A 22,490-nucleotide genomic window follows, 5' to 3' on the forward strand; every position below is an offset into this window, starting at 1 on the left:
CTCTACTACCACAGTTCCTGAACCCTGTTTCTCATAGCATGAGTTTCCCAAAATGGTAAAGGTAGCCCTCTTTTAAAAAAATTTCTATGACTAAATAAATTTGAGAAACACCATATACTATTTATTCCATATACTATTGGAGATTCACATTGGGAATTAAAGTCTTTTCCTAAAGGAATCCATTTCACTCAACATTGGCCAAATAAATTGGACTACTAATAATAGGAACATCATTGATTGATCAAATGAATTCTTATTGAATGATTACTATGTGACAGGCTCTTTTCTAGGCATTGGTAATACCACAATGAACAAAACAATGTTTCTTCCCCAATGGAGTGTACATCTCAGGAAACACACAAGCAAATATAAAAATATTCAGGTAGTGCCATAAATGCTATAAAGAAAACTCCAGTAAGGGGAAACGACAAAGTGATGGAGGTAGTAAGGTAAGTTCTTTTGGAAGAAATGACATCTGTAGATACCTGGGGGACGTGCAAAGGCCCTGAGACAGACGGAAGGGGAGCATGAGCATACACACACCCACTCAGCTCATCTGCTTATAAAATTTAAATTAAATGAAAAGACGTTTAATTTCAGGCATGATTAGTTTCTGGCAAGCACTTTTTTTTACAAATTAAATGTAAAGTATTATGTGATAAGATGGAAACTCAGTCTACTTAAATGTCTATTTGTGAAGAAATTTAAATGCTTTTCCTTCTAGCTAATTGCAACCTGTCACAATACATCTCTGTGTTTTAATTCACCTGCCTAGGAACTTGTAAGAGTGGAAAGCCTCTTCCTGATGCTAAATGTGGGTCCGTTTGTTTATTTAACAGTTGTGTGCTCAAGTAACTCACACTCTCTTCAGGCCAAGTTGAAACCATAGAATATAAAAACAAGCTGTTTTTGGCTGCTCACATTGCCACTCGGTTCAGCTGCCTCACACCATGTGATCTGCAGAGGTGGCCTCTGAATCATGTCCTCAGCAAAGATCACCCCGTATCTCACTTGCATAATGAAATAGACTCTTTCAAGTGCCTTAGAGTAGCCAGCTCTGGCCTGGGGGTGACTGCTACAAGCTATTGTAAGCTCTTTGAAGCCAGCCATTGTAAGGATGCTCTGAGTCAGGAAAAAATGAGATGAAGTCACCGTAGGAAAGTAAGGATCGCTAGTGAATATCCACAAATGCAGATGGAACAACTTGCTGGTTGAATTTCTATTACACCTGCTTTCTTAACATTAGGATTAATTTCTAGGATGAGAGTCCCTTTTGTAAGAAAAATACTTCAGTGAAGTGACAAGAACAGAAGGACACCTCAAGAAATACCAGTGCCACCCGGCCAGCGTGGCTCAGTGGTTGAGCATCAACCTATGAACCAAGAGGTCACAGTTCTATTCCTGGTCATATCACATGCCCAGGTTGCGGGCTTGATCTCCAGTGGGAGGCGTGCAAGAAGCAGCTGATTGATGATTCTCACCATTGATGTTTCTATCTCTCCCTCTCCCTTCCTATCTGAAATCAATTAAAAAAAGAAAGAAAGAAAGAGAGAGAGAGAGAGAGAGAGAGACAGGAAGGAAGGAAGGAAGGAAGGAAGGAAGGAAGGAAGGAAGGAAGGAAGGAAGGAAGGAAGGAAGGAAGGCAGGAAGGAAGAGCAGTACCCAAATAGAAACCCTTCTCTGCAGTCATGCCAACAGAGAAAATACGTTCTGATACCAAATGTCATATGTAAATTCAAATGAAGGTTACTTTTGGAGAGAAGTAGATGGTAGGCAGATTGGTGGTAGTAATTTTGATAGTTAATTTGAGGTCTTAGCCTTCAGTACTCCGTGATTCTTACATAATTTTGGCATTTTATTTCCTATTTACATTCAAGAACTCTTAATGATTAGGAGGGTGAAAAATATTTTCAGACTTTCAAAACTAATTGTGTTGGCCCTAGCCAGTTTGACTCAGTGGATAGAGCATCGGCCTGCAGACTGAAGGGTCCCGGGTTCCATTCCGGTCAAGAGCATGTACGTCAGTTGCAGGCTCCTCCCTGTCCCAGGCCCTGGATGGGGAGCCTGCAGGAGGCAACCAATCAATTTCTCTGTTTTTCCCTCTCTCTTCCACTCTCTCTAAAAATCAATGGGAAAAAAAAATATCCTTGGGTAAGGATTAAAATTAAATAAATAAATTAAATAACTAAAACACAAACACTTATAAAAAAACTAATAGTGTTGTTTCTAACTTAAGAGGTAAGGTCAAGTGACCCTCTTTGGTGCATGCCCATCCCAATCTCCTTTTCAAGTGAATTTTCTTTTTCCGAAACTCTAAGGCCATGGTCGGCAAACTGCGGCTCGCAAGCCACATGCGGTTCTTTGGCCCCTTGAGTGTGGCTCTTCCACAAAATACCACGTGCGGGTGCGCACGTACAGTGCGATTGAAACTTCGTGGCCCATGCGCAGAAGTTGGTTTTTGGCCTGGGCGAGTCTATTTTGAAGAAGTGGCGTTAGAAGAAGTGGGGGGTGTTGGACGCGGCACAGGCGGCCGCGGGGATACGCAGTGCGGGGAGAGGCGCGTGCGCGATTCATGCAGGAGTTGAGGGAGCCAGGCAGTCAGCAGTCTCATGTGCGGTGGTTAGTGCTAGTCACGTCCGCAAATCAAGCGTGGGTGACAAAAGTACCTACTCGAAGCATAAAGTTACCTGTATTTTTCCAACCAGCTGCAAATCCTACCGGTATTTTTGTCATCAATTTAAGAATTGTAATTCTTTTGTGTTGGTGGCTTTATTATTATAAAATAAAACATTTTTTAGGTACCCTGTTTGAGATGGCTACAAAGAAGCAGCAAAGAAAAACGGAAGACGAAAACCGTGGATTTGAAGTTGAATTTAAAGTTGAATGTACCTACCTATATAGTTTAAGTTTAAAACATTTGGCTCTCAAAAGAAATTTCAATCGTTGTACTGTTGGTATTTGGCTCTGTTGACTAATGAGTTTGCCAACCACTGTCCTAAACCCTTCCTTGTTTCACTGTCCCCAACTTTAATAAAGGTACTCTCAAAAAATAAAAAAATAAAAGAGTAAAATAAAAAAATAGAAGAGTAAGATCAAGATCATCTATCACAGCAGTTATCATAAGTAGTTTAAACATTTCTAAACGATGAAAAAGGCTCACATTGGATTTTTAAAATCTAATTACGATTGTTGAATCTGAGTTCTTTATCCCATCCTCTCCCTACCTGTGTTTGAAATATTCTATAATGAGAATTATAGAATGTTATTAATGCTGTTTGTATCCAGACCTGTAGAAAGAGTAAAACATTGTGTATATGTAAAAACATTTTATAAAGTTTACTTAATTTGTCACTGCTGTATTTTTTTAATAGGGGCAATAACCATGGCTTTGTTGGAAAACCTAGTGGCAGGAAATGTGTACATTGTCAAGATATCGGCGTCCAATGAGGTGGGGGAAGGACCCTTTTCGAATTCTGTGGAGCTGGCAGTGCTTCCAAAGGAAACTTCTGAGTCAAATCAGAGGCCCAAGCGTTTAGATTCTGCTGATGCCAGAGGTCTGTATACGTCACAATCGCTGATTTTTCTTAGAAGAACGTGCAGATCTGTTTCTCAGCTCCCTGCACTTTATCTCCCGCCTGCAATGGCCATGTCCGGAAGCCTGCACGCAGTTTCTCAGCTTGTTGCCAGGGAGGGTCTGAGGCTGTGGAGCGGTGTGGCTCTTCTCTGCACTCCTAGAAGCAGAAGACAGACTTACTCAGAATTAGCTGCAGTTTTCAGACCACTATGTCCCAGTTAGTTCTCTTCCCAGCTGTTCAACCACCAGGACAGATGAGCCACACCACCCTGACCTCATGGGAGTAGCTTCCTGGGAGGTTTCGTGGAAATAAACAGTGGTGGTGTGGTGTTCAAGCTCAGAAGAGCAGGGTTTCCATTAAGAATTTTCACCACGAAACACAGCCTTCCAGAGAGAAAGTTATTTCTCTCAAGAAAAATGATTGGGAAAAATATCTTGAGAAATCTACCCTCTCCTCCTCCCTGGTGAAGTGGGCCTGTGTGTTGGGGAGGGGGGGAGGGGGCAGGAGCAGCTTTATATGGCAGAGGGGGGAGTCGGAGAGAGAGAGAGAAGAGAGAGAGAAGAGAGAGAATGAGAAAGAAACACATCCAGGGAAGGAGAGAGAGAAAGGAAAAAGGAGAGGGCAGTCAGATTTAAGCCCAGGAAGCAGGTAGTCACAGTAGCTACCCTGTTATCAGGGGAAAGAGAGTAAGGCTCATATTCACACCTCAGATGCCTCACTGCTCCAAGTGTCACAGCACCAGCAGCATGAGTGTCACCCAGGAGCTTAGAAAACACACGCAAAATCGCAGCCCCCACTCCAGAAGTAGTGAGTCAGAATCTGCGTTTTAACATATCCCCTCAGGAAGCATATGCACCTTAGAGTTTGAGAAGCAACTGCAGAGCAAATACGTAAATGGAAAGCTAAGCTAATACAGCTATGCTTTTAAGATAATACGACATGAGCACTATCCTTTGGCCCATCAAGGAACAACTGTGCATTATAAATGATAAACTGATGTTCATGTTTGATATAACAGTACAATATCTAGAACTCATATTTAGAATCCTCACTATGGGAAGATAAACCAATCTTTCTGAGATCGCTGATAAAAGTATAATATGTGTCTTTTCTTAGACACAGAAGTGTCAAAGGTTTTCCTATGAGAGGAAGGGAAATTATAGAAAAGCAAATACCTGTCTGAGAATTATGATAAATGGAATCATGGATTTTTTAAATTGATTCTAAGCAAATGTGTTTCCCCTTCTAGTTTATTCAGGCTATTACCATCTGGACCAGAAATCCATGACTGGCATTGCTGTAGGTGTTGGCATAGCTTTGACCTGCATCCTCATCTGTGTTCTCATCTTGATATACCGAAGTAAAGCCAGGTGTGTTTCCATTGCTAGAGATGTTGAGGTGGTTAAAATAACATTTAAATTACAGTAACCACAAGAAGCAAATTGAAACCAAATGCCTTTTAGAGTAATTGGGATTTTCCACTTTAAAATAAATACATTATTACTTGAATTCTCTTAGAGCTATAGAGATATATGCACTTTGGAAGATCACTTTCTTGCCATTTGAAAAATGCACTATGTCAATAAAATAGTCCTAATGAATTACCTAGTTTCTTTATATCCTTGGTGGTTGGTTTTTTTAAGTAAAATTTTATTTTATTTTATTGGTTAATACTCACCTGAGAATATTTTTAATTGATTTTTAGAGAGAATGGAAGGGAGGGAGGCGGGTGAGAGAGAAAGAAACATCAGTGTGCGAGAGACATGCCCTGATCCAGGCTGGGATTGGGCTTGCAACCCAGGTACATGCCCTTTACCACGAATCAAACCCTGACCCTTTGGTCCGAGGGCCAACACTCTGGCCACAGAGCCAAACCGGCGAGGGCTATATCCTTAATATTTTGAGAAACACAAAGTATATTCTTTAGTTTTAAAAAAATGTTGAGTTCAGTTCAGAGTAGCTTCCCTGTTCTGTTCATTAAACTCTGGGACATCAAAACACAGGCTAAGGGAGATGACTGGATAGAAAGTATTGCTCTATTCCAAGCATGTCAAATTCAAAGGCTAACATGGGACAAATAAACAAGGTTTAAGTTTATACGGGCCACAAAAAAACAAAAGCTTCAATTTTCATAGAAACATAGGTTTATTTCTATAGAGACATGCTGAATACAAAGGGCTGAAATAAATGAGTAATCGTTAACATAAAATAATAGAACATTTTAATAAAAATTAATATTTTTTCTTGAACATTAACTTACCAGACACTGAATAACTGCACAGATTAATAAGCATAACGCAAATAAACCTATTTTTCTTGTTCTCCAAAAGCGAAATATTTCCTGTTGCACACACCAAACAAGTCAGTCCAAGACAATGATGTGGCAGTCAGCTGCTAAAATATTCGCTGCTTGTATTAGTGGGGAGAAAGGGTGCGCCTGCGCATAAGGCGCTGAAGGGAAATGAATGCAACACGATTATAGTAATCAGTCATTAGCAAACCTTGTAGTTATTAATAATTATGTATAACAGGATATTGTAAAAATTAAGTTATGAAATTTTTATTAAAACTTTTCTTACATACCGTTATATTGGCTGGGCCGCAAACATATTCATTGTGGGTCGCATGTGGCCCACGGGCTGCGAGTTTGACATCCTTGCCCTATTCATTTACCTCCCAGCCTACAAAAATGCTTGCTCAGACCTAAATATATCAGCAGATTAAAGATGTCCAAAAGAGAAGTGGTTCTGAAGAGACTGAAAACTAATGAGCTTGGATTCCCAGACAAGATTAAACCCATTCAGTTTTTTTTTAAGTTTGGGGTCTGTTGGGTTATTTGCGATACAGTGACAATGAGTCATTTTTGTGCATGGCTGCTTTCCAGAGACATAAAAATAAAAAAGTGACACAAACTGATAAATCTGCTGATAAGAGGATTCCTTACTCCCTGGAATATTTTCACATTTAAGTAGCCTGAGAAGCTTGAGTCACTGAGAGCTCCTCCTGCACCACCACAGAACAGATGGTTGGGTCTCTCTGGACATGGATGAAAACAAATGTAATAACTACGGATTGATTTTCTGTGAACTCTGTCAGGCAATCTCATCTGTAATTTGACTTCAGCTAAATTCTCAGCATTCAGTGAACTTGTCTGTTTCTAACCTTTTATATATTTTGGCTTTTGCTTTAATTTACTTTCTTAAGGTCCTTTTGTAAATTAAAAAAAAAGCAAAGCCAAATACTTATCGTTTTTAGGTAATGTGCCTCACTACTCCCTCCATCTGCCTAGTTTGTTCAGAGCTGCCTCTATATGTGTTTGGTACTTGACTAGGAAAACATATTAATGAAGAGTTAGTGCTAATGTATTTTTGTATATTGATTTGACTTAGTCTTACGGTCCGGGTTTCTCACTTTAAGAATATTTTCATAAAAACCTTTATGCATCGTCTTTTAGTGATGCCTAAATCTTGCAGAAGTGCTACTGTAAATTTGCCATCATTAATTGGCAAGTGAAATGTGATGTTAGTGTGACAGTCTGTAGACCTGAAAGAGAACATGTAAATTAAAAACTGTAATTTATGCATAAATTGTAAATAATCAACAATAATAAAACATAGTAGTTTGTAACTATTAAGGCTTTTATTAGGGGTTTGTTAAAAGTACACGTAACCAGATATTGGGACAAAAAGAAGTAAAGAAGCTTTCTTAAGTCATAAACATTTTCAGCAGTGAGTTAGAGTTAAAATCTCATACTCAGTTCTTAAAGATATTTGAGAAGCAAACATTAAAGAACTTTATTGTGTGCAAAGTTGTGATTATAGGCCAAATTTGGTACATTTGCCTGTATCTCCTATGAAATTAGAGTTCCTTTCCTTGCAATATTCCAGGAAGTCATCTGCTTCCAAGATGGCACAGAATGGAACTCAACCGTTATCTCGAACCAGTGCCTCACTAGCCGGTGGAAATGAAGTAGGAAAGAACCTGGAAGGGGCTGTAGAAAATGAAGACTCTTTAATACCAATGAAGATGCCCACCAGCTTCATTGATGCAAAGGTACTGCAAGCTAGGGAACCGATGTGCTGCGTGCGTAATCCTTCCCTCCATTCATCTTCTCTTTATGTGTAAAATTTACTTAGCAAAAAATTGCATGTCAAATGTATTACACCCATACTCCACTTAATGAAATGTGAAGCAGTTTTACCCAGATCCTTCCTTACACCAAATATTTGGAGAGAAGAACCTAGGGATACATAAAAGAATTAAAGATGAAAGAGATGTAGAAAAAAAGAGAAGGTAGCATAAATTCAATTAGATGGGATTATATGGAGCTAAGATGTCTTTAATAAGGACACCATGATCATTAATCTATATTTACGATAAATTGAATTGCCCTGTATTTACTGGGTGGACAATTTTTTACTAATTGATTATGTACTTAGGTTGGTAGAATGTCATTGGGGGATGTTACTTCATGTCCTTTCCACTATCTGTAATAATAATACAGTGATAAGCATTATGAATAGCAACTGAAATTATTTTTAGTCGCATTGCAACATTAAATAGTGTATAGTGTACATTATTATAATAGCTCTCATAGCCCATGTGCTATAAACCAGGTGTCAGTAAACTACAGCTAAGCCCAGGCCAGTCCATGGCCTGTTGTTTTGTTTGTTTGTTGTAATCCTCACCCTAGGACACTTTCCCATTGATTTTTAGAGAGTGGAAGGGTGGGGGAGAAACAGAGAGAAAGAGAGAAACATTGATGCGAAGGCAACCAATCAATGTGTCTCTCTCACGTCAATGTTTCTCTCCTCTCTCTCTTCTCTCCCCCTTCCCCTCTTAAGGATAAACCTAATATCTTTTTGATCACTAACAACTTCTCTGAATTTGTTGTATGCTGCTATGTAAAAGAAGAAATAGTAATATCTGTGATCGTTTTCTCTTAACATTTAAAAATTTGGGGCATTACTTGTGATAAACTGAAATATATAATACTTTATTTTCCCCTTTATTTATCCAGGGAGGAACTGACCTGATAATTAATAGCTATGGTCCTATAATTAAAAACAACTCTAAGAAAAAATGGCGTTTTTTCCAAGGTTCTAAGAAGATAAAAGTTGAGCAGGTAACCCACCTAAATGAGAAAAATCTTTGGCAACCCATGGTGTATGAAATGGTAGTTAAAAAGAGAGGAAAATGTAAATGAATGCTTTCGTTTTCACGTTCTTTCTGTGTGTCCTTTTATTAATTTGGGGCACGACTCCATGGAAAAGTCGTGGGGAGAGATCACTGAAATGACAGTTGGAATAGTAATTAGAACTGTGGTTTCCAGTGGGGAGTGGAGGGCAGCGGAGAAAGGGATGGGGCAGGAGTTTGCATCCAAATCACTGAGGACGCCTTTGACACTTCACTTACCCCAGTAATTCTGATGTGCCCCCCTGTCCTCAGTGGGGAGCCGCCGACCTAGACAGTCCCTTCGTGATGATGACCTTTCACCCAGGTATTCCAACAGTTTGCTATCTCAGAATAGATAGAATACGTAACAACGGACTTACTATTTTCCAGGAGCATTCCATCATCACTGATGGTGTTTTATGTATTTTTGCCTAGCCTCAAAGAAGATTTACTCAATCGGTCTGCTTTTACCAGCCAGGCACGACTGTGTTAATTAGTGATGAAGACTCCCCCAGCTCCCCAGGTCAGACAACCAGCTTCCCAAGACCATTTGGTGTTGCAGCCGATACTGAGCATTCAGCCAATAGTGAAGGCAGCCACGAGACCGGGGATTCTGGAAGGTTCTCTCACGAGTCCAATGATGAGATACACCTGTCTTCGGTTATAAGTACCACACCCCTGACCTCTGATTCCCTCGCTGGCAGTGATTCAGGTGGGGATCTCTCCACAAGGAAGTGTCCAGACCCTGCAGTGGCATCAGATGCTGAGCAAACTACCTCTTCAGTTCTGCAGCCACCATCTGCCGTGCTAAGCTTTGATAAAAATGATTTCCCAATCTAGGCAGCCAAGTTCAGGTATTCTCACCTTTAATTCTGTTCGAAGGACAATGAACAGGGAGCCAAAGCCTGTTGTGAAAATCTTGATGTCTTATTGGGTATTTCAGCTTTTTTTTTGAATGTGTTTTCTTTTGTTTTTAAACTCACGTATTTTGAATGTTTCATTGTCAGCAATGTGAAAAGACAGTCAAGATATTTGACTGGATTATAAAAATATATCACTGGAGCAAAGGGAAGACTTTTGAAAGCCCCTTTGCTAGCTATCTACCTCAGTTTGCCAGATGGCAGACTTAGAAGACAACCTTGTTACCTCATTTGTTGTGCTAGTTTATCTCAGCTACATCACCAATGATACTTCCTAGTAGCATTTTGTTTTCATTGCTGTATGTGTATGTAATGTGTGTGATCGAAGGAGTCATATAGGTAGATGAGTAAGAATGTTTATCTGAAGCTCTGATTTAAAAAAAAAAAAAACTGGCATCTGCATGATCTTTATAATTAAACACCTCTCACTGTCAAGACTGTGAAACCACTGAGAAGAGAAAACGTGGGACTGTTGATTTTAGTGAGTGACCAAGACAAAAAGTGCTTCTCTTGAGAATAGAACTATTTGGTAGCTTCTAGAGAAGACTATTGCTTCAAAGGCCTGCATGCTTCAGACATTAGTCTGAGTGCTCTATCTGCTGTATCCCAACCCTCAGCCTGCCTAGAGCTGTGCCTTTTCTACCTCCCCCTTTGCCTGACAGTTGGCCAAAGGCTGAACTGTCTAGTTTGCAAAGCATCCTCAACATTTCCAGACTTAATAGCAAAACTCCATGCAGAAAACAGATTTTTAAAGAGAATGGGTAGGGTTTTATTTTGCTTTTTAAAATCCCAGCTTGGCTTAAAGGGGTAAAGAAATTTCATAAAATGTTAAAAATGAAGATAAATGCAACAATAGACGGTAAAGTGAACGTGAGGTTATCATGGGAACAGTGCCTTCCATTATGTATTATGAAAGTCTTCGCCTTATATCTTTTTAATATTCATGAGGTTGTTCAGGACCAGAGTACAGAAAGTTGCCTTAAGACTGTCTTGGGTTTCATCAGGAACTATTTTGATGTACAGTATCTTATCAGAGCATTTTGGCTTGTTATCCTGCAGGTTTTATTTAGGGATGAGTATTCAGAGCTCTACCGCCTTACTTGTCTTTGCATGAATTCTTAAGAGAATTTGGTACTTTTTACGTAATCTTCCTTCAGTGTCAATGCTGTGAATGAGGAATGCTAACTTCGGGAGTGAGTTAATCCTCTTGCTGGTTTGAAATCAGCAAAACTGTTTACTCAGCCACATAGAATAGGCCTTCTCTCAGTCATGAGATAGTTACCTACTAGGTGCCATCAGTGGGAAAGGATACAGTGGTGTGTGGAGAGGGGCCCATATCCCTTTAAAAGTATTTTTTCAAATCATCTGGAACTGACTTTTGAGCCTCACTTTAGAAGGAATCTTAATGCGTTTCCCCTTGAAACCTTTGGTTTGTAAAGGGGGAATTATATTAAATAATGTTCTAAAAATCAAAATAATATTACTGGGTAATAGCCCACCTCTAGCATCTCCCATCCCAATATCTGATGATGCACATTTTTAAATTGTTTTTTCTCTAGTTTTGTGCCAAACTGGATGTGTTCAGAAGCAGACCAACATTAAGTGCCAGCAGCCACTTCTGAACTAAATTCAAAGTCCCCATTTAGCTTTCTAGGTATGGGCTGTATGACAAAACAACAACAACAAAAGCAGAGCTTTAGGTGAACACTCTGAGGCAAGGAAAGGTGCTGCTCCTGCCTGTGTAGCTCCTGTTTATACTACCTCCTTTTAAAGTTATTCTAGTGTTATTTTTTTTTCCTGTACTCAGGGAACATTTTGTTGCTTTTGAGCTGCCTCATGGAAGCATGGGCAGATTGACAGGGTATGGTGCTTTTTGGTTCGTAAGTAGAAGTATGTGGGGCCTCCTTTTCTCAGTGTCTAATACTAAAGAGTACAATGAGTTCGTGCTACTTTTTAAAACTTTCATTAAAAGATAAACAAAACCTAAAGCTGGAACATCATTCATCATGGTTATGGAAGATGTGTCTAGGGCTGTATGAATTTGAATCATTTTAAAAACCTAGAAAGACGCTGAAGTCGAGGAAAGTACTTTGTTTTGTTTTTTTTATTAATAGGCCCATAGATATTGTAGATCCTTTAGGCTATAACTATTTGCTAATTATTTACCAGTACATTTCTTAGTTTGTCACCTTTTCGTTTTGGTCCTATACAATTTTTTTTTTCACAATAATCCTGTTACCAAAGAATTTCCAGTATAGAGTGAAATTTTAACTATAATTTCCCCCACAGATTGAATTAACTAGAAACATCTATAGTTAATGAAGCTTACACAAGTAGTTACTAACCCAAAATAATAGGGTTTACATTGATTGTTGTAGTTAAATAGACTAGTAAATTTAACTACCTTATTGTTACCAGAGCATTTAAAATAAGTTCTTTACCAGTTGAAAGTTCCAAAGAATTTCAAGTGTAGTTTTTTTTTTCCTTCAGCAAGTAAATCTCCAACTATACAGTATTAAAGTATTTTTAAATTGTTGAAACTACTTGTTGGAGAGAAAAAAATCTTTTCACCAAAGAGAAATATTTTGGTCTCATTGAATAAGATAGTGTACTGCAAAGACTTGTTTTTACTTGGCCAAAGCTAGCTTCTTTGAAGCCTTAAGTATGAAATTGTAACTAATATGTGAAGGTTCTCACTTATCTCTCATAGTAGTGTTACCTCATGGTATTTCACTCCAAAGGGGTTAATATGCAAATGGTAACTATTTTCATTTCCAACGACTTATTTGCCGTAAGTACTGATTGATGCATGTCATTTTTATGCCAAATATTACAAGATGCTGCTCATCAGTATTTTCATACCAAAGACCATTAAAATATATAGATTAGCCTGTAAGTAAGTAAAGATGAGCAGATTTGAAATAAATTTATTTAGAGGCTGATAGGGAATCTAGCTTTAGTAGCAAAATATATCAAAGGGCTAAGTTTACATAATTAAAAGCAATACTGTTATATTGGTATTTATCAGTGTTTTTATTCAAGTACTTTTTATCAGCAAAAAAATTTTTTTTAAAAAAAACCAAAGATATTTAAAGGTATTCCCACAGACAGGCAAATTTAGTTGTACATTAAAACTGTTGTTTCTTGTTTTATGTCAAACAAACCTCTCTCTCCAGAACCCAGGTCTGTATACAAATGGCAAACACATAGGAACTTCCCATTAAATCTGCTGATTCAGCCACAGGATGTGTTTGCCAAATGGTGTGATGTTTTCCTAAGCACCTTGAGTGTGAGATGTCAACAGAAAAGCAGCAGGCTTCCCCACTGCAGACATTATGGTGGCAGCCCCCGCACTAGCATGTGCAGTCTTCCTCCTGCGTAAAGCATTCCCTCCTGAATTCAGAAGGCTTAGGGCAGTCCCGTAATGGTAGAGACGTCCTCCTCTCTGGAGAGCACTGGGACATAATAGGCAAACAAATCACATCACTGTTTTAGTGGAATACCCTTTGATTGATGTGCTCTTTAAAGTTGTCCATAAGCTGAAATATTTTAATTACATCCAGGGAGCCCTGTTTTTCAAATTCTAGTGGAACCTTGGGTGAAACAACAATCTTTTTTATGAAATCTGAAGTTTTATATTTTGATTTGCCTAAATGTAAGGATACAGCTTTACCCACTAAGTGGCTTTAAAAAGTCAGCTTTAGCACACCAGGGAAATTAGATCCTCAGTGAAATGACTTCTATTTGCCTTTGCTTCCAACAAGAGCAGTGCCAACATTGGGAACAATGACGGTGATTTGCATTCGTTTGTCTTGGCTTTGTTGAGGACTTCTGCCAGAAACTTGCTCATGTTGATTGCTCAGGATCATTGTTCAAGCCCATATGAAGACACCTTTGGAAACAATTCACACCAAAAGTAGAACTGAAAGCTTTTTTTTTTTTTCCAAAAAAATGCGATAATATCCAGATGTGGCTCCACTTCAGCAGTGTCTGCAGAGATTTACGTTTGTATTTAATTGAATGTAAATTTTGAATACTGAATGTAGAAACAACGGCCCAACTGTTTTTGGAAGAGTCATGATCTTTCTGTCTCAACATGTATTTTGTAGACTGTTTCTGACAGTTTGCCACGGGTCTCTGGTCAAATGGCTTTGGCTTAATTAATGGAATAATTTTTGTGGGCTGTAGAGTAGAGGGTTCTGGAGATCACCCTCCACAACCAGTTGTCTGTGAATTTCACTGATGTTTAGAAGAACATATACATGGAATTCTGTGTTCAATTGATTTATGCTCAGGATATAAGATCACAGGCTAATGCAATGTGTATGTTTACAGGCTTTCCTCTTCTCGGGCCTTTGCAAGTGCTTAAGATTAACATGACAGTCTTACATTTTTACCTAACAGATACTGTAAGTTTACCTGACAGGTATTGTATTTTTTTTTTCCTTATTGCTGCTATAACAAATTCCCACAAACTTAGTGGCCTTAAAACAACACACATTTATTTTCTCACTGGGACAGAATCAAGGTCTGTTTCCTTGCCTTTTCTAGCTTTCAGAAGCTGTGGACCCCTCCCTCCATCCTCAGAGCCAGCAAGGTAGCATCTCTCTGAACCTGCTTTCATTATCATCTCTCTTTTCTGACCCCAAACAGGAAAGGCTCTTCAATTTTCAGGACTCATGTGATTAGATTGAGCCCACCTGGGTAATCCAGGGTGATCTCCTCATCTCAAAATCCTTAATTTCATCACATCTGCAGGTAACATGTTCAGAGTCCAGGGATTTGAGCATGGACTTCTGGAGGTGGCCATTATTTTCCCTTCCACAGGTACATTACTCCTATGGAATTCTGATTCCCGTAAAAGGTCTATAGTACCGCAGAAATGAGAAGTCCGAAGTCATGTGCCCCTTGGACATCTTCAGAATTTTAAAACTATGAAAACCTTGGCTTGTAACCCATCAAATGTCTACGTTAAACTTTCTCTCTAAATCACTTTTTAAACTTCTTGAATATTTGCTTCATAAAGTAGCACCTCCGTTCTGTGAGTTTAACAGAAAGTTTCCTAAATGTTTGGCTCTTAGAGTTGAACTTTCTCCTTTTGTCTTCCTAGGGACTTTCATAGGGCCTCTGAGTAGATAAACAGGACCATGCTCAATCAAGTTCATTCTTCATTTTCTTTTAAAAGCATATTAGCAACAGGAAACCTTTCTTCCTTTTAAATTGAGTTTATTTCTTCAGCTTCACCAGCTCCTGACTGTTTGGTTTTCAGTTTGGTAACCCCTCAATTTTCCATCCATTTCAGCAAGTGCCTCCACTTACCTTCTCAACATGAATAATGTGCCGCATCCAGCACGGGCAGGTTTGGTGAGCCTGAGGCGGGGTGGTGAAGGATTAAAGAAGACAGGCAAGAGAATACAGCTGGGGCTCGGTGGGACGCTGCTTCTCTGATGGAGAGACAGCGCCACGGCCTGCAAGCTGAGTCTTGATTTTATAGTCAGAGCACTCAAAGCAAAACAAGGGTAGTGGTCAACATGTTTACAATGTTCTTGTGAGTTTCACCTTGTTTTGGCAGCACTTGCTGCACCTCCCGCAGCCCATTAGCTACCTAGGAAGGAGCAAGGGAGGACTATAACAGTGATGGCGAACCTATGACACACTTGTCAGAGGTGACACATGAATTCATTTTTTTGGTTGATTTTTCTTTGTTAAATGGCATTTAAATATATAAAATAAATATCAAAAATACAAGTCTTTGTTTTACTATGGTTGCAAATATCAAAAAATTTCTATATGTGACACGGCACCAGAGTTAAGTTAGGGTTTTTCAAAATGCTGACATGCCAAGCTCCAAAGTTTCGCTATCACTGGACTATAAGGTCAAGCTTAATTGTGCTAAGAAGGCTCTGCCCTCCAAGCTGGGACTTGTTTGTGGCCCTGCCACAGGTCAGTCCGAGGCTTAACCCTATAGCCGCTCCCTACAGAATAACTCCTAGGAAATTTTATCGTTTTTGTCATCTTCTTTGATTCCAATTGTCCCTTTTCCTAAAAAAATTTCGATTCCATAACTCTAATTTATCTTAATTCCTGGGTCATTTCAAGTCCAGTCTTTTTGTTTTGAAGGCTAGTTTCTAATTCTACCTTAATTTTCATCATTTCTTTAGCAAAAGAGATGAAGCTATCTCCATCATGGGGTAACAACCATTATAATATTCTGAGAAAGGATAAGAACGCTGGTCATTTTTCAGCTGCATCTAACTCTAGTCTCTAGAAATGGGTCATACCATTTGCTGAGCGTATGCAGCATGCCAAGCATGTGCTTCATCCCTCTAAACTGTTACGTTCTGCAAAGCAAATATTATCCCATTATAGAGATCAGGAAACTGAAGCTTTAAAATGGCTAACTTGCCAAAAATCACAGCTAGTAAGTGGCTTAGTCGAGATAGAAACCCAAGTTGGTCCAACTCCCAGATTTACAGGATTTCTACTATGATGCATTTTCTCAACTAAGAAACCGTATTTCATTACCCAGGCTCATAGCGCCTTCCAGTGTATCAACACCACCTGTCCACATAGTAATAGCCAACCAACTGAGAGAAGTCTGTCTTAGTTACATCCATTTATTCACAGGAAGAATTTAGGAGGCTGGGGTGTAACTCACCCTTGTCATCTCCTCACCTCCTTCTTTCCTCCTTTGAAATCTTCAATTTCTGCCCTGGCTGGTGTGGCTCAGTTGGTTGGAGTGTCGTTCCACACACGCAGGGAAAGTTTGCTGACTTGATTCCAGGTCAGAGCACATGCTCAGGTTTCGGGCTCCCTCTGCCTTCCTCTCTCTCTGAAAACCAACTTTAAAAAATACTTAAGAAAAACAAACAAACACAAAAAACGTTCATTTTCTCTTAGCCAAAATTGTGTCTGCGAACTGATGCTGTGCCTAGAGTTGCATGAACAATAAGGTTGACATGGTTTCTGGGGTCCTTATCTATTCAAGCATTTCCTTATTAGACTACGTGTTCAGAAGCCTTTGCAATTTTTCTTTAGTCCCCTGTATCCACGTAGGAATTTATTAATTGGGAAAAGTATGTAACCAGTCACCCTTCCTTGCTAGATCTGAAGCAATCGTTTTTATATGAGTGCAACATAATTAATTATTTATACTGATTCAGGAGGGAGCAAAGTGGAGGGAGAAGCCTATGGTAGAACAAGCATAAGGTGAGTCAGTGGAGCACCTAAATTCTAATCCTTGACAATTTTGAGACTTGTTTGGTAGGGAAGTTCTTAACCTATTTCTGTTCCTCTTACATTCATGAAATGAGGATAATTTGTTGTGCAGAATGAAGAATAGTACTTTGAAAACTTAGAAAGAAAATTCGAGTGTAAATAATTATAATCTGAAAGTCATCCCTCTGAGACAGTGAAACATAACTGATTTTTTCCTTTACACTTCAGCCTGTCCGATTACATTTTGCCTCTGCTAAAATTTAAAATGTTTGCATTTCCCGTATATGAACCCAAAAAAACTAACAGAAGAAAGTGGTTGGTAAAAGACATAGAATGGGATTTAGACACTTATCTGTAATGTAAGAAAATTTACAAGAGGAAACGGGAATTTACAGTACTTTCGAGATTTCTGAACATGAAATCATTTTACACCAAGTTAAATCTTTCATTTTTAAAATATCTTGGCTTTTAAAGATTTAAAGACCCAGATATCCCCTGAGGGGTAGATTGGTGAGGAGAAAGTGCATTTTTAGGATTCTTTTCTAACAGATCTACTTTGTTATGGTTATGGAACATTTTAACATTTCCTTAAACTCCTTGGAATAAGTTTTATGTAGGGCAACACCTACTGGCACCTATTCTCATTTTCTCAAGGCCACCTTTAAGGGTTAATGAGAGGAATTTCATAATTATCTTTTTTTAAAGAAAGGAAATACTTTTCGTTCTTCTTGCATCATCTAGTATAGCCCCACCCCACCCACTATCACTCTTAATGCATGAGATTCTGAACACATTTACAGATTTATTCATTTATATCTTGTAATGATATTAGACACAGTCCTAACTTATAGACTTTATCTTTAAAAATTTGTTACAGAAGTTTATTTTCTATGGAACTGCCTTTAGAAACAACAACAAAAATATTTTTTAAATTTACCTAAAATAATCTCCTTCCTGTTGCTACATTTTGTTTATCTATTTTGTTTGCAAATGAGGGATAATAATTAGCAACTTGAGCCTGATACAGGTATTTGCAAAGCCTGAAAACACACACATTGCCTTAGCCTGTCTGTAGAAGACGTATATTAAGTTTGTCTGTTTTGTTGTTGTTGGACAAAATTTCATGTCTGTGTATGCGTGATTCTATTTTTTTCAAAGATGTGAATTAAATGAAAGTGTGGGAGTCAGTTATATTATTTCATATTATGGGTGATCTGGATCCTTTCACTCTTTATACAATATTCTTGTAAGGGCAGCATTTGCAGACTTGCTAATGGACTCTAGAGCTGAACTATTTTAATTTTATACTTGACTCAGGGGATCAGCTTTGTGAACTCCATTGCAGGAAGAAAGCTCATGTTTGCCTTGATTTTGAATGTACCTTTTTAATGTCTTCTTAAAACATATTTTGTTTAATAATGTGGGTTTGTTTTCTTTTTCTAGCATCATAGTAAATATTGCCTAGTATTTTCCCCTTCCCTAGGGTAGTTTGTATACTATCCTACAGGTCATGCCAAAAATGAATAAAAATTTAAATGCCAAAATGTTTATGAAACTGCTGTCTAAATACTGATTGATTGCACAGTTTAAATAAAAATTTCCTTAGTTAAAAAAGAAAAATCCATGTTTTTCTTTTACTCTTTAGTTTTCTTTGGGGGAATGGAGAATGAAAAATTTCAATGCACAGAATAGTGGCTTTTATATCCTAGGATGAGATGATTTATAATTTTATAGGGCCCACTCCAAGCAGCAGGAATGGAGCCTATTTAAGGTAAGAATTGTTTTCATCTGGCATTTACTGAATAGCAGCAAGAAAATAACAATTTTCCTATTCCAGTAGATGGTTGCTTACTTCAGGACCTAAACAGTAGGCAGCATAAAAGCTATGGATTCATCCATAGACATAGTCCTAATTCAGGTAAGAATTTTTGTTTTTAGTATTATTATTTTTAAATGGTTAAGAGAATATTTAAAAAATTAAAATAACAGATAAAATATGACCCAAACAAGCTTTTTTAAATAATTGAATTCTTAATTAAAAAAAAAAATTCAGAGGAGAACCAAGATGGCGGCGATATAGGCAGACGTGTCCCAGGTCGTGTCCCGGAGCAAATGGAGCGAGCAGCTGAAGCTAGTAACACTCACACTGAATTGGCGAAATTGCTCAGCTGGTGAGAGGGTTTGCAGCCGGGAAGAGCAGAACTCCCCTGGAAAGGTAAAAAAAAAACCAGGGATTTGGGCAGGAAAGTTTGCCAGACCTCTGAGCCCAGAGAGTCGGAGGGAGACCGCGTGGCAGACAGCCGCGTCCCTTGGGACAGGCACAGCCCCTGACGGGGGAAAGGAGAACCGCGGGATTCCTGGCGCCGCCAGGGAAATTGAGAGCTGGGTTCTGTGATCACGGAGGACTGAGCCTAAAGGGGGCAGCGTGAAGAGCTGACCTGACCATGCAGTCCCGGTAAGAGAAGAAGCTTACAGAAACCAAGCCTTCCCCGTTTCCGCGGCCGGCATTTGTTTGTTTGTTTACACTGAATCCTGTTCATGGGACATTTCGGATACAGACACTCACCTGTGCTGAAGAGAGGGAGAGTGTGCGGAGGAGTGGAATCTGGGGAGAGACTGGGGAAAGAGGGGGAGCCGGGAGAGGTGGTAGTGAATTGAGTGCTGAGACACCCCTGAGCCCAGGACTGGGGCAGCCACCCGCTCCTGAGAGTGAGTCTCCTCCCCCCAGCCCCCAGGCAAGGAGCACAGCCACACCCAGATTCCACCCTGTATGAGATCAAGGATTAAGATAACCTGATCAGTCCCTGGGAGTTAACAGGGTCTGGCCTATAGGGGGATTTTCAATCCCAGCAACAACATAGCGCCGGTAACTAACTATTACGCAGTCAGCTCTGGGCAGTGAACTTCCACTGGAAAGAGAGGCCCTATAGCCTCAGAGGCCAACCCCAGAACACTGCCACCCAGAGGCTGACCCACAAACTGACTCTTTGCTAAACACAAAATAAGGCAGTCTGGGAAATAAATGCGGCATGCTTTAAAATAAGGACTGTGGTTTACAACACAGAGGAACAGTATATCGCAGGGAAACTCAACACTCTCCTGAATACCTGGAAGGTCTAAGGCGAGCCACACTGAAGAATAGAAGAAACGAAGGACATTCACTACTGCAATTTTTTTTTTCTTTTTTCACTTTTTAACTAAGAAACCAATTTTTTTTCACTTTTTTTTCTGTTCTTTTTTTTCTTTTCTTTTCTTCTTTTTCCATCACCTGATTTTACCCTTTTAATTACTACCTTCTTATTTTTAACCAGTATTATTACTGCTACCATTTTACCATTTTTTAAAGTGCCATTTTATTTTTTCTTTATTTTATTTTGGGATTAGTGTTCACCATTCTATTTTCATCGTTACATTATTGGTTGTTTCTAGTTTGCATTCATATCCAGGGAGCTGTTGCTGGAATTTGTTGGGATTAATGGCTGTTCTATAGGAGTATTCTCCTCATATAAAAAGTCTCTTCCCCTCTTCCACTTCATTCTCTCTTTTCGCTCTTTTTTTTTCTTTTCTTTTCTTTTCTCACTTTTATTTTCCCCCTTCCTTTTTCCCAATTTCATTTTTGCACTCCCTTTTTTTGGTCCCTACTTTTCTTTTCCTTTCTCTCTTTTATCTTTTTCTCTTCCTTCTTCCTTATCCCCTAAATCTCTTAATTCAGGTGGTCACCTTTAATTGGGGTTATTAATATCGTGAATATATTTGTGTATAGTGCCTGGTACGTGGTGCCTTGTTGTGTTGTATTTTGTGCCTTTAAATCAACGCAGCAGATCCAAGCAACAGCAACCTCCTGAGCACCACATCCTCTGCTGAGGAACAGCAGCTGTACGTGAAACCTCGCCCCACCAGCCAGAAGAGCCACCACAGCTGTGAACAGCACCTACCAGAGGAGCTGCTGACAACTGAAGAGCAGCTGCTACCGCAACCGCCCGAAGAGCAACCACAGACCAAGGAGTCACTGCCACCAAGGGAGCAACCACTGAACAACTCAACGTCTAGATATGTCAGTGAGATCAAACATGGGTAGACAAAGAAACCCCCAAAGGAAAGAGAAGGAGGACTCTCCAGAAAAGCAGCTAAGTAATACAGAGGCATGCAACATGACAGATAAAGAATTCAGAATAAGGATCCTAGAGTGCATAAACCGGATGGAGGAAAAAATCGACAACCTCTGCAAGAAGCAAGAAGAAACAGATGAAAAAATCGATAACATATGGAAGAAGCTAGAAGAAACAGATGAAAAAATCGATAACATATGGAAGAAGCTAGAAGAAACAGATGAAAAAATCAACAACCTAAGTAAGACCCAAGAAGAAATGAAGAGTGATATAGCTGCAATGAAAAACTCCATTGAAAGTATCAACAGTAGACTAGGAGAAGCGGAGGACCGAATTAGTGAATTAGAAGACAAGGAAGCAAAACACACCCAAAATGTACTGCAATTGGAGAAAAAAATTAAAAGACAGGAGGAGAGCCTAAGGGAGCTTTGGGACAACATGAAACGAAACAACATACGAATAATAGGAGTACCAGAACAACAGAAGGATGAACAAGGATTAGAAAACCTACTCGAAGAAATAATATCAGAAAACTTCCCTGAGGTGGGGAAGAAAAAAGTCACACAAGCCCAGAGAGTCCCAAACAAGGTGAACCCGAAAAGACCCACACCAAGACACATCATAATCACCATGGCAAATGTTCAGGACAAAGAGAGAATCTTACAGGCTGCAAGAGAGAGACGGAAAGTTACATACAAGGGATCTCCCATTAGATTGTCAAACGACTTCTCAACAGAAACACATCAGGCAAGAAAAGAATGGACTGAAATTTACAAAGTGATGCAAAGCAAAGGACTGAATTCAAGAATACTCTATCCAGCAAGGCTATCATTCAAACTTGAAGGGGAAATAAGAAGCTTCACAGACAAAAAAAGGCTAAGGGAGTTTGTCACCACCAAGCCAGCATTGCAAGGAATGCTAAAGGGACTGATATAAAAATAAGAAACAAAAAGCTCAGAAAGAAAACAGCCACACAAAAAAAGAAATGGCTACAAACAAGTACCTTTCAATAATAACTTTAAACGTAAACGGACTAAATGCTCCAACCAAAAGACATCGAGTGACTGAATGGATAAAAAAACATGACCCATACATCTGCTGTCTACAAGAAACCCACCTCATTAGAAGGGACTCACACAGACTGAAAGTGAAAGGATGGAAAAATATCTTTCAGGCAAATGGAAAGGAAAAGAAAGCTGGGGTAGCAATACTTATATCGGACAAAATAGACCTCAAAGTGAAGGCCTTAACAAGAGATAAGGAAGGCCACTTCATAATACTAAAGGGATCAATACAACAAGAAGATATAACCCTGGTAAACATATATGCACCCAATGTAGGAGCACCCAAATTCATAAAAAAACTCCTGGAAAATATCAAAGGAGAGATCGACAACAATACAATCATAGTAGGGGACTTTAATACACCATTGACAGCACTGGATAAGTCCTATAGACAAACAACCAGCAAAGATATAGCAATCCTAAATGACT

The 22,490-nt window shown here is 39.1% G+C and overlaps 1 protein-coding gene and 1 pseudogene across 1 annotated transcript in view; both read left to right on the forward strand.

Annotated features, from left to right (window-relative positions):
* Nucleotides 1-9,639, forward strand: part of PRTG (protogenin) — a 129,731-nt gene extending 120,092 nt beyond the window's left edge. The window contains exons 16-20 of the mRNA XM_059670402.1: nucleotides 3,372-3,554; nucleotides 4,825-4,945; nucleotides 7,463-7,628; nucleotides 8,596-8,700; nucleotides 9,186-9,639. Coding sequence (XP_059526385.1) covers nucleotides 3,372-3,554; nucleotides 4,825-4,945; nucleotides 7,463-7,628; nucleotides 8,596-8,700; nucleotides 9,186-9,590 — 980 coding nt within the window. The 3' untranslated portion in view covers nucleotides 9,591-9,639. The remainder of the gene's footprint in view (nucleotides 1-3,371; nucleotides 3,555-4,824; nucleotides 4,946-7,462; nucleotides 7,629-8,595; nucleotides 8,701-9,185) is intronic.
* LOC132224697 (small nucleolar RNA SNORA36 family) lies at nucleotides 5,510-5,630 on the forward strand (annotated as a pseudogene).
* Nucleotides 9,640-22,490: the final 12,851 nt, after the last annotated feature.

This window comes from Myotis daubentonii, chromosome 1, assembly GCF_963259705.1.
Source record: "Myotis daubentonii chromosome 1, mMyoDau2.1, whole genome shotgun sequence".
Lineage (NCBI taxonomy): Eukaryota > Metazoa > Chordata > Mammalia > Chiroptera > Vespertilionidae > Myotis > Myotis daubentonii.